The 13,087-nt window shown below is 40.1% G+C and overlaps 1 protein-coding gene across 1 annotated transcript in view; it reads left to right on the forward strand.

Moving 5' to 3' along the window:
- Slc9a7 (solute carrier family 9 member A7) overlaps nt 1–13,087 on the forward strand; it is a 171,008-nt gene that overhangs the window by 100,509 nt on the left and 57,412 nt on the right. Inside the window, exons 6-12 of the mRNA XM_052734311.1 lie at nt 4,540–4,645; nt 5,533–5,674; nt 8,320–8,425; nt 8,593–8,681; nt 8,772–8,885; nt 11,076–11,187; nt 12,171–12,324. Coding sequence (XP_052590271.1) covers nt 4,540–4,645; nt 5,533–5,674; nt 8,320–8,425; nt 8,593–8,681; nt 8,772–8,885; nt 11,076–11,187; nt 12,171–12,324 — 823 coding nt within the window. The remainder of the gene's footprint in view (nt 1–4,539; nt 4,646–5,532; nt 5,675–8,319; nt 8,426–8,592; nt 8,682–8,771; nt 8,886–11,075; nt 11,188–12,170; nt 12,325–13,087) is intronic.

A 13,087-nucleotide genomic window follows, 5' to 3' on the forward strand; every position in this document is an offset into this window, starting at 1 on the left:
ACACTTTCATAAATAACCTCCTTATAAGGCTCTTTTTCTTGTTGTTGGTTTTTGTTTGTTTGTTTGTTTGAGACAGAGTTTTTCTGCTAAAGCTCTTCTTAGTTTGCTGTTTGAGTGTGCCATTTGTTTCCTTCTAAGACCCTCTCTGACTGATAGAGTCTGATGCCCTGGATCTTCTGCTTCTAGATTGCCAAGCTTAGATACTGTTCATTTTTATTTGCTTCCATCAGTCTTGAGTCCTGAATCCCCGTGTAGCTGATGTGGATAGAGCCCCACCCACAGCAGTCCACAGTGGACACATGATATAACTGAGGAATGAAACTTCTCTGTGTCATCACTGAGATTTGGGGGATTTCAATACTGAAGTACAGAGCAGCCCATGCATTGCAGAGTTTGTTTTCTTACCCTTAACTGAGAGAAATGGTAATATTAGCCTCCTCAGAGGGTTTTATAAGAACTGAATTAAATTACAAAATTCTTGGCATGGTATCTGCTTTATGGTAAGTCATCAGCATTCATGATTATTACTGTTAATTTTTCTCCAACAGCTGGATTTTTTTTAAAAAAAGCAATTCTTATATACTATATAATGGTAAAGTACTAGAGTCAAAGTTTTGCATGAGGAGCCATAAATGTAGTTCATGTAATAAGTTAACACAGAACACAACTTTTTAAAAGTTCTATCCCTAAAGATTTCCCTATTGTGTAACCTGTTGGATCAGGTTGAATGGAAGAAATTGACTTTGTGTTTTGAGATAACATCAGTGTTGTAAGAACATGTCCTCTAAGAAGCATTGCTGGCAGGCATGTAGCCTGTTCCTACTAGCTTATGCCATGCATGATACAGAGGATATTCTTCAAATCTAAATTAGTTGTTTATTTTTTGTAAATGAATTAAAATTTTTGAAAAGGAAAACATGTTGGAGGGCATGTCACTTTGAGATGTCCTTTAGTCCCTAACAAGAATAGAGAAAGCAGGACAGCAAAAGAAAAAACACCCATAAAGGAAATAACAGACTATTCCAGCAGGAGCAGTGAGGCTTGGATACAAAAATAGCACCTCTGCAAAGGAAAAGAGGGGGTGCTGATCATATTGACTGCTATGAAACCCAGAAATTTCCCTCCAGTGTTTACACACTAAAGTAAGGATCCCCACTTGGAATAAATATCATTAGCCTATATGGTGACACTTGAAACTTGAGAGGGACATTTAATGTTCAGATTTACTGCTGAGTACAAGGAGACTGAAGGAGGGCAGAGGCTGTGCGAGTGATCTAGGTTATGGGGGCTCTCAGAAATACCGGGAAAATGAACATCAAGGTGATGCGGTGGGTAAAGGCTCTTGTACAAGTTTAGCAACCTGAGTTCAAAACCTGGAATCCTTGTAAAGGTGGAAGGGGAGAACTGACTCCATAAAATTGCCTTCCAACCTCCACATATTTGTGTGACACACAATAATAGTAATTTTTTGAGACAGAGTCGTTACTATGTAGTCTTGGCTGGCCTGAAACTCATTATATAGACCAGGTTGGCTTCTAACCCACAGAGGTCCACCTGCCTCTGCCTCTCAAGTGCTGGGATTAACGACATGTGACACTATACCCAACTAATAATACTTAAAAAAGACCCAGAAAAGATATTCCTGGAAGAATTGATCCATCCCCCAAAGAGGAACTGCTAGGACTTGATTGACAGGTCATTAAGAGGAAGACAGATTAAATTCTAGTTGGAGTGGGATGGAAGATGCTAGAGTCAGTGGATCTCAGAAAGTATTGACAAAGTGGCCATATTTAGCAGTTCCAGGCAAAACTAGATTTATTAGTTGTTTGTAGTTGCTGTGAGACAATTCCATGGCTGAAGGTAAAATAAGAAAGACAGAGTTTATTTTAGTGCATGATTCTAGAGTGATAGAGTCCGTTGATGGTGGGGAATGCATGACATGATGGTAGGAGCAGGAAGCTAGATAATCACATTTTCATATACACACAGGAAGTTGAGGGAGGAAGTGGAACAAGCCTGCAAACCCTCAAAGCTTGCTGCCTCCAGTGACATACTTCCAGCAAGGTTCCACCTCCTAAAGGTCTCATAACCTCTCCCAAACCACCAGCTGGGTACTAAGTATTTAAATACATGAGCTTATGGAAGATATTCTAAATCAAATACTGCATCAGAAAAAGGAGTCTTTTTCTACCTTGATACACCTTCATTAAGTATAAACAACACAATCAAGTCGAGGTTGAACAGAATGTAAGCATAAGGAAAAATGAAGTTAACCCCTTGAATAAGAAAGCTATAATAATGAGGTCAGACTAGGAAAATATGCCTCCTTCCCAAAGGATGTAACTTTCTTCATATTCCAAAAGATGCTAAGGTAAATTAAGAAAGTGATAGACAACCTGTTGTAGTGGTGCATGTCTTTATCCCAGCACTTGGGAGACAGGGGCAGGTAGATTTCTGTGAGTTCAAGGTCAGTCAGGTCTACACAGTGAAACCCTATCTCAAGGTAATGATGATGATGATGATGATGATAATAAAATAAAGGCCAGGAGGTAGTGGTACACACCTTTAATCCCAGCACTCAGGAAGCAGACTCAAGTAGATCTCTGTGATTTTGAGGACAGCCTGGTCTACAGGGTGAGTTCCAGGATAGCCAGGGCTACACAGAGAAACCCTCTCTGGGATTCCAAAAGAAAAAAGAAAGAATGTGATAGGCATTACAAAAGAGCTGTATATGACCCAGGCTTGGAAAGTTCCAACACTAGAGAACTAAATCATAAGGCACCTTGAAAAAAGAGCTCACAGAAGGGGAGGGGGAGGAACATAGCAGAGTGAAAGAGGTATTTTTTTAAGTCCATTTTCTTTAAAATGGGCAGAATGAGATGATAGTGTCAGAGAGTGTATATTTGGGTTATTAAACTATAAAGAAAGGAAAAAAGGTCACTATAAAATTCACACAGTGGTTATTTTTGAGTGAAGGGGGCTTTAGATTGGGATGGCACATGTGCATGAAGGGGGCTGGCAAATTCTTGAATTGGTTGGTGGTAAGAAAATTGACTTGCTTATAATTGCTCACTAAACTTAGTATTTGGTTTGGTGTTCTAATTCCATAAGTAGTTATACTTTTGGATACAAATACCAGAAAAAACCTGGTTGTTACCATCTTAAACAAAAATAGATGTTTATCTTGAATTCCCACCTGTGGTGTGGTACCATGACTTCTGTCCTAGCCGGTCATCTAGGACCTTCAGTGGTGCCTCTGCTGCCTTGTGGAGGTAAGCTGGTTGCATGTGCCTGGCCTCTCTCTCTATCCTCTTCTGCAGATAGGGCCCAGGGATATGGCTAACTATCTTGTGGTACACAGGTCAACCCCCACAGAAAAGCCATTATCTAGTCCTAAACACCAGTAAAGCTAAAGTTCAGAAACCATATTCTAGCAGTAAGTCTCAGTGCGTATGGTCTGGGAGTACTTGGGGGTCCCCCAAACCCTTCCAGGGGCCCATCAGGTCAAAACTGATTTCATAATAACAACAATACCTTATTTGTCTTTTTTGCTCTCGTCTCTTCCACATGTACAGTGGGGTCTTCCAGAGGCTGCATAAGAACATGGTATTATCTGTCCCTTAGATATAGAAACAATTGTGAGAAACATCTGCCTTTTGTTAATCCAAGAGTTTAAAGGGATTTATAAAAATGTAGAACAATGTCTTCCTTTTCAGGGTTTTATTTCAGAAATTGTAGTTTTTTACTAAATATTTCATGTTAGTACATTAAAAGTTAGTTATTATTTTAAATACACAAATACTTATTTTTCTGTTGTGTTCAATAAAATATATATCAGTATTAGGAGCACAAGTCTTAGAATATAAAGGAGTTTAGAGGTTAAAAGTTTCAGAAATACTGATCCAGAGAATCATTGGTTTTTAAATGCTTCAGAAATGTAAAAATAGGGAGAAGTGTAAATATGAACTGGGCTTGGCAATGCTTGTCTGTAATCCCAACATTCAGGGGACTGAGGCAGGAGGACTGTGAGTTGTGGGCAGCCTGGGCTATATAAGAGACCCTTTCTTAGTTATTTATTCCCTAACAAGTATAATTACAGGTAATTTGTCACGGACAAAGCCTTTATCAGTCTTTTCTGCACCCCAACTCTGTGCTGGGTTCTGAGAACACTGGGGTCAAAAAAATAGGATTTCTATCTTTAAAAATTTGCCAACCCACAAAAAGAGACAAATCATATAAGTAGCCCCCCCCTCACCCCCCCCAATTTTCTATACAAGGTATTTTCAGTATATGGTGGCATTAGGGCAGATAGCAGTGTAAGTAGGTGCAGGGTCATCAGACTCAATGATCACATCAAACCTCATCTAGATTAGAAGCTTATCATTTTCCCTTTTATCATTTACTAGACAGACCATCTGTCCTTGAATTTGCTAAGCCACCTTGTCACACCTAATATGCAAATAGCCTCTATAAATCTGGAATCGGTGGTTTAAGGGCAGAAGCCAAAACTAATTTCTGTGCTTTGGTCCTACATTTCAGTGACTGTGTTGGCAATCTTTAATGAACTGCATGCAGATGTGGATCTTTATGCTCTTCTGTTTGGAGAGAGTGTCCTGAATGATGCTGTTGCCATTGTACTATCCTCGTAAGTAACTGTTTCTGCAGGGGGGTTGGATAATGTTTCTGGCTTTGTCCTTCAGCAGAATTCAGGATGCTGATACCAGCACAGCATGGTGGCTGCAGCTTAAATTAAATGTATTTGCTCTGGGCAGTGCTTGGTAGACTATATGTTTGTTGATATTATCAGTTACAGTGAGCCTCCTTTTCCTAGAGATACAGTTTAAGACCCCTAGTGGATGCTTGAAACCATACTGAACCTTGTTTATGATTTTCACATACATACAACTACATATCTATAATAAAGTTCAGTATATAAATTAGACACGTAGAAAGTTAGCAATAACTAACAATAAAGTATAACAATTAAAATAATGTTTTAAGTGTAATAAAATTATGCAACAAGCTAGCTCTTTGTCTCAAATTATTATTGTACTATTCACTAACTTGTAACATTTTATGGCTTTTCTTTGGCAGATCCAAATTTTCAGCAACATTATTTTTTTTCCTTGGAAATATTATAAAGTAAAATAAAGGTTGTTTGAACATAAGTGCTCTAGTCTGATAACCTCAATGGTTTCTAAGGGACTAATAGTCAAGTAGCATATACCATGTGAATACATTAGTCAAAGTAGTGATTCATGTCATGGACAGGATCCAGCTGGATGGTTTGAGATTTCATCATGCTGTTGAGAACAATATACAATAGACAATTTATAAATAGTTTATTTCTAGATTTTTCTACTTAATATTTTTAGATTGAGGTTGACCTCAGGTAACTAAAACCATAGAAAGTGAAATAGTCAAGGAGGGGGCTGTTTAGTGTGTCATGGTATAAAACAAGGGTGGTCTTTTTTTTAAAAAAAACAAAAACAAAAACAAAAACAAAACTTTCTCTCTCTTTTTAAACTCCAGGTCTATTGTTGCCTATCAGCCAGCAGGACTAAATACTCACACTTTCGACGCTGCTGCCTTTTTTAAGTCAGTTGGCATTTTTCTAGGTATATTTAGTGGCTCTTTTACCATGGGAGCTGTAACTGGTGTTGTGACTGCTCTAATATCCTTTTTTTAAGTTTTGGCGCCTGCCTGGATACATGTATATATGATATTATGTTTGGAAAGAAAGAGTTCTTGGTTCCTCCTTTCAGATCAGAATCTTAAATTGGTTGTTCTCTTGAAATGTGGTACTTCCTCAGCTGGGTCAGGTACAGTGATTGGGCCCCTAAGTAAGAATCTGAGAAAAAGACTGGGAAATTGGACTTACAAAAGAAGAAGTAATGAAATGGGTGTGGGGATATGTTGGGGTGTCTGAAGTGGGATGTAGGGAGTTGGGGTGCATATGATCAAATACATTGTTAAAGAATAAGTAAAACAAATTCTGTCAAATGAGAATATGAAAAAGGAAGGAAATAAATCAATGAAACATAAAATATACTAAATAAAATTTTAAAAATGGTGAGTTCAACTCTAGATTTTGCATTGTCCTTACTGTTGCTGCTTCTCTCCCTTTCTTATATATAGCCCAGTTGGAACACTAATTATAGGGGATGAAGAGACTGAGGAACCCAGAGGAGGCTTGCAGTCAGTGACCACTGCTCAGGCAGCACTTTAGCTTCAGTCTACTGGTGCTATGTGCTGTTGAGGGACTATGAGCATTAAGGCAGCCATAACTAACCCGGAGCCATTGGTGGGAATTACTGGACTTTCCATTGTGCCTTCCATGAGGAAAGGATGGTCTGATATTTAGTTTAAAATAACCAAACAAAAAGAGGAAAACATGGAAAGAGCTGGCAGTCCCTCTACATATGTGCTGAATCCTCCATCACAGTACCCTCTTTGATTGGCATTACTAATGAATTTAATACAGACCACATTCATTTTATGTGTAACCAGTATACCCAGTATAAATAATATGGAAAATTATTAGTGAGTTTTTTTTTGCTATTCGATTTCTGTTCTAGTCTTTGAGATATCTATCTTTTGCTCTTTGAAAATCTCAGCTATGCCTAACTTCATTTTAAATGTTGAGAAGCCAAAAGTAGCTAGCAGCTACTGTGTCAGACAGCACAAATCAAGATAGCTTTGTTTAAAGGCCCTAGTACTGAGGGGTTAATTGCTCAGTGAACTTTTTTGTGAGTTGGATCTATGTTGATGGTGTATTGAATGGCAGTGGTGGGAGGAAGATTCCCTGTGTTCTCAAAAGGAGACCCCAGCACTTCGTTGCTGTTCCAGGAGTTATAGATTTCTTGTTTTTCCTGTCCCATACATGGGTCAGGCCTTAATGATCCATGGGGACCAGAGCCTTAAGAGCCTGTCTTCCCAGGCCTGCCTAAGCCTTCCCAGCCCTAAAAGAACTAACCTGTCAGTCAAGCCTGCAGCCAGAGATTTATTCATAGAATCACAGTAATTCATTTACTATACAATTCACCCATTTAGAGCATGCAGTTGAATTGCTTTGTATTCCTTATGTTATTAATTTTTAAAATCATAATATAATAAAATTTGCCTCAGTACACAATTTAAAATTAGTAAGTACAGGAACCAATAAGATGGCTCAACAGGTAAGTATTTTTACCACCAAGCCTGATGACCTGAGCTTGATGGGTTCCCTAGAACCCACATGGTAGAAGAAAACTACTCCCTTACAAGTTGTCCTTTGACCTTCATATGCTTGCTTAGCAGGCACATGTGTAACACACACACACACACACACACACACACACACACACACACACACACCTCCATTTTAAGATATTAAATACATTCATAGTGTTGTTTAACCATTCCTACTACCTGTTCCCAGAATGCTATTCCTTATCTCAGACAGACACTCTGTACCAATTCAACAACAACTCTGCACTCCAGCTCTGGCTCTCGTAACCGTAACCTGTATTCTACTGTAAAGTTTCTTTTATTTTGTGTGGTGGTGGAGTGATCAAACCCAGGACTACAAACATGGTAGGCAAGCATTTACCACCGAGCTATACCACCAGCCCCTGGAAAGCTTTTTTTTTTTTTTTTTTAATTTTTGTTACTTGAAAATTGGAGTTCGGGGCTGGAGAGATGGCTCAGTGGTTATGAGCACTGGCTGCTCTTCAGAGGACCCAGGTTCAATTCCCAGCACCCACGTAGCAGCTCACAACTGTCTGTAATCCCATTTCTAGGGGATCTGAAACCCTTACACAGACATACATATAAGCAGAACACTAATGTACATACAATAAAAATAAATAGTTGAAAGAAAGAAAGAAAATTGAGCTGTGTGTGGTGGTGCATACTTTTAATCCCCACACTTGGGAGGTAGAGGCTGGTGAATCTCTGTGAGTTTGAGTCCAGCCTGATCTACGTAGTGAGTTCCAGGATATCCAAGGCTACATTAAAAAAAAAAAAAACAACCCATGTCTCAAAAAGGAAGAAAGAAACAACCAAGAAAGCATGATAAAAAGGAAGAAAGAAACAACCAAGAAAGCATGGTAAAAAGGAAGAAAGAAACAACAAAGAGTGGTAGAGTACCAGTCTAGCATGTTCAGGGCTCTTAAGTTCCGTCCAGATACTATGACATTTCAAAGAGGGATAAGACCACCCCCCAAGGAGGTGTAGGGAATGAATGGCCCTTAGAGAGGGGCTCGGGTTAAAAGAATAGGGATCTCAAGTGTCCCTGCTGCCCATGCCCAGAGCTGCTGTCCTTAACCTGGTGCTGACGTGACCAAGTTTACTAAGCTGCACTGCTTCCCCCTGCTGGAGACGGCGCTTTTCTTCCTGATGTCCTGGAGCACATTTCTTTTGGCTGAAGCCTGTGGATTTACAGGTAGGTTTACTTCTGGGCTCAGCAGGGCCTGTAAGAGAGGAAGGGAAGAAGGGAGGAGTAAGGGAGGGGGCGTTATGCAAGGCTCACCTGCCATAAATTTTCGTGTCAGTCGAATTTTTTTTTCTTGCCTCTTCTTTCCCACTTATTTTTAGAAACTCTTTTGACAGGTGTTGTAGCTGTCCTTTTCTGTGGGATTACACAAGCTCATTACACATATAACAATCTGTCAGTAGAATCGAGAAGTCGAAGCAAGCAGGTAAGAGAGGCCCTTGAGCCTGCTGGGCTGCCAGGTATCACAGCAAGAGGTGTGCAGAGCTCACAGCCTCCTCTTCCCTTCTTCATGCAGCTTTTTGAGGTGTTACACTTTTTGGCAGAGAACTTCATCTTCTCCTATATGGGCCTGGCGCTGTTCACCTTCCAGAAGCATGTTTTCAGCCCAGTTTTCATCATTGGTGCTTTTGTATCCTTTTCTTATTCCACATTGGAGACTGAGAGGTGACCTCTGCTGGGAAAGCTGTATAACCACTAAGAATAATCATTTGATTATTGTCTCTGTTTTGAATGGGTAACTGGGTCAGCTCTAGTTCAGGATATTTGCGGGGAAGCTTCTTAAAGCTTGATTTCCAGGACTGACATTTTTCTGGTATTTTCTGTTTTAAGCTAGTGCTTGATGGGCTATTATTTGTTTTGTAGAACTCTGTCCTGAGTAGATCTAAAGGTCAGTAACCATGTCAGTCCCCAGAATTATTTTTGACATGCCATTGCCATGTCAACTGTAACACAGGAAGTTCCCTGATTTTAATGACTAGAAGGTTCCAATCCTCTCTCTCTCTCAACTGCATAGTCCAGCTTGGCCAGCCACACCCCATGCCACCCTTGTGTGTGTGTGGACAGTGACCATGCTTTCACTCAGGCTGCGCTGCTGCTGTGGGTTATGCTGGCAGAGACTCCTTTGATTTTTCTAAAACAAGAAGGAAGGGGGTTTGGAAGGAGGGGGATAGGAGAGAAAAGGAACAGATAAGATTAGAGGGAAGGAAGAAGAAAGGAGAAGAAAAGACAAAATACCTAGTTCTTTGACTTCAGCTATTGGGGATACAGTATTTGGAAAGGCGAAACTTTCGGTGCTTGGCTTAGAAAGGATGGATGTGAATGCCTAGCAGTGGCTCAGTAGCTGAGGGTTTGGCTCACTTGGTCTTAGATACTATTGTTTTTTATTAAAGTAAACTTTTATGACCCTAGATTTCAAGATCCTATCCCTATTGCTGGACATTTGCTTGTCTTTTTTTGTTGTTTGTTTGTTTGTTTTGTTTTGTTTTGCCTTTTTGAGACCTCATGGGAATACTTAACTCTTAAAATGTTATCTAAAAAGAGTATTTTTCTCTTCTGGGATTTTTGTTTCATGTGCAAGAATGTAGGGGGCTACCCCTTCTTAGCTGCTAGATAGTGACAGTACTGGAATCCTACCTAGTTCCTACTAGTGGCTTCACACATTCACTAGAGGAACAGCTTAGAATCTGTTGGATTAGGTTTCCTTCACTCAAACTTAGCATATTGCTCTGATTTGTATTTCCTGCACAGCATACTGGAAGAGATAGTGGAAGGAAGGCCTTGTTTATAGAACAGGGCCTGTTGGCTGGGTGAGCCACATCCTCTGGGAATCCTAAAAGGTTGCTGACCACTTAAGGATTTTTCTTTCACCTCTGAGATAGAATATGCATTACAAGGACTACCCATTTCCTTTTTTAAAAAACAAAATCAAACAAGGAAAGGAAGAAAGACAAAAAGAGCAGGAAAACAGTTTACACTTTACCCTGGAGGAGGTAGAAGATAGTTTGGCCCTGGTTTCTGTCTGAAACAGCTGTGTCTCCTGCAGCTGGTGCATTGCTTGGCGGAAGCTCTCTGTTTGCTGGCTCCTGCCTGAGTTTCCTTTTCTGACCAGGGCTCTCTGTTGTGCAGCTCTCTCTGTTGGGTGCTGTTTAAACTTGGCAAGGGAAAGATGACTGGTTTCCCTGAATTCTTTGCTTTTCACAGTAGAGTTCCTTTTTCACATTCATCCTTTTCTACTTCTTAATCCCCAAAGGACATTTAAGCTACATAGGCAGAGACTTTCTCTGAGTTCATTTGTGCGAGTGAATGTCTGTTTGTGGTAAGACTACTGAAGGTTTCTTCACTTCTATTTTTGGGTGCTCCCTGGGCATTGAAGACCTTAATGTTTTCTTGCAAATGAAGCTTCCTGGCTTTTTCTCAGCAAAGTTTCTACAGTTTCACTCCAGAATTATTTTTCTTTCTTGTCGTTTTCCTTCCAGTGGAGCCCAACATAGTGTGTGTGTGTTGTTCAGTCCCCACTCTTGCTATGGTACTTTAGATTACTTCTGGATCAGTTTTAGAGAAATCAAGGAATCTGTCAATACCAGTTCAAAAGCTACAACAATGTGTTTATAAGCTGCAAATTAATGAACTAAGAAGTGGAAAGTTGACCAAATGACTCCCATTTTGTTGCTGGGAGATTGTTCCACGGGGAATCCAGGCATTCTGACTTCTTTGGGCAGCTGCGGGCATCACAGCATTCCTAAAATTCTGTAGTCAACCAGAGTGTTTTGAAGTGCCATTCTGGAAACTTATTGGGTCCTTAACCTCACCTGGTGGTCAGGTTGCCATCTTCTTGGGTAGAGCTGCACATATCTACCCACTCTCCTTCTTCCTCAACTTGGGCAGAAGGCATAAGATTGGCTGGAATTTTCAACACATGATGATGTTTTCAGGTAATACATACATATATATATATATATATATAAAGGAAATATATATAAAGAATAAATTTTATTTAATAAATAATGATTATATGACTAAAATATAATCAACTAGGCTTACAGCACACATCTGTAATCACAAACTAGGAAGGGGGAGGCAAAAGGATCAGGAGTTCAAGGCCATGCTTGGATGCATATTGAGTTTGAGGCCAGCCTGGGCTAAATAAGACCCTGTCTCAAAAATTCTGTTATAGGTCAACCTATCTTTTTACTTTTCCATGAGGTACTCCCTCCTTTGCTAAGAAAAATACTGCCCTGTTTTTCACAAATGTGCATTTGAACATATTCATACTCAGCCAACGTGTCTGTTGACTGTGTGGTATTTAGATAGAAGACTTAGAGAGCTTGTTATTATGCAAATTTCTTTTTCTTTTAGCTCACTAGCAGGAGAATCATTTAAATAGTAAGAGTGGTTAGTACTCTAAAATGTGCTGTACAAAGTGGTGCTGTGTTTTTCTTCTCATGCTGGGAATTCTGTGAAAGCCAGTTCCAAAGGGAAGAAGTGATAAGTAAAATATCCCCCGGTAGTGGGTAATTCCACTAATGCAATAAGCCAATCAAGCCAAATTAAAGTCCAGGTTTAATCTGAGCAAAGCATTCAGGGGAAGAGGGGAAATCATGAGGCTGCTCCCAAGGAGGGGCCCTCTGGGGGATGAGCAGCTGCTTGGCAGGCTTTCTTTGGCCAGGGTCTGGAATGGGAGTAGCTGGCTGAGCCCCCAGCAGAACATCTGGGCAGGGCTCGAAATGGGGCCTGAGCTAGAGACTCCCAACTAGAAGAAGATCATCCATACTTTTAAGGAGCTTCTACCTGGGTTAAGGAGCCAGGCTCTGAAGCATGAGGCTAGAGTTTTATTATCCCCACAGTGGCAGTGCAATTTGAGGAATTGTCATTAGGTTCCCTCATTAACAGAGATTTCCCTGTTTGGTCCCCACAGGCCTGAGGGGAGCGATGGCATTTGCACTTGCCATCCGTGACACGGCATCCTATGCTCGCCAGATGATGTTCACAACCACACTGCTCATTGTCTTCTTCACTGTATGGGTCATCGGTGGAGGCACCACGCCCATGTTGTCATGGCTCAATATAAGGTCAGTTTGGAACCAAGCCAATTTTGTGTCTAAATGTGTCAGTTGTCACATTTCTTGAGAATGCTCAATGTGCTGTGCAGGCTGTGCTCGTGAAAGGTTTTCATTCTTTTGGTTTAAGCAGTATGTGTGTGTGCATTTTAGATTTTTTTTAAATTAAAATTTGGACTATTGAGTTTTTTAGGATATAAAATTATCAATGAATTCTAAAAAAAACCAATTTAAAATAAAATTATCAATATACACAGGAAACTAGGATGAGCTGGCTCTTACTAGGGCAGAAGAAGCTCCTTAGCCAGAAATCAAAAGAGGCAAATAGAGTTTTGCTTTCTTAGGAATTTGTATGCCATGTCCCTTCTTTCTTCTGTGTAAAAAAGAGATGGTATTTTCTATGTAACCCTCATCTGTTATAGCTCCATGACATCTTTTGTGTGTGGTCTGTAGCTCTGCCAGGATAGAGGATTGTTGACCTGAGTTTGATTTTTTTATGTTTCCTTGATCCTCCTGCTTCTACTACTCAAGCATTGGAATTATAGGCATGTGTCCTCACACCCAGACTGTCTTAGTTAGGGTTTCTATTGCTGTAAAGAGACATCATGACCACAGAAATTCTAATTAAGGAAAACATTTAATTGGCTTGCTTACAGTTTCAGATGTCTAATCCATTATCAACATGCCACCATGCATGGTACCATTCAGGTAGACATAGTGCTAGAGAAAGAGCTGAGAGTAGAGAGGGGCTGCATCTTGATCGCTCAGGCACCAG

The sequence above is a fragment of the Peromyscus californicus genome, unplaced genomic scaffold (assembly GCF_007827085.1).
Source record: "Peromyscus californicus insignis strain IS unplaced genomic scaffold, ASM782708v3 Scaffold_10__1_contigs__length_136768540, whole genome shotgun sequence".
Lineage (NCBI taxonomy): Eukaryota > Metazoa > Chordata > Mammalia > Rodentia > Cricetidae > Peromyscus > Peromyscus californicus.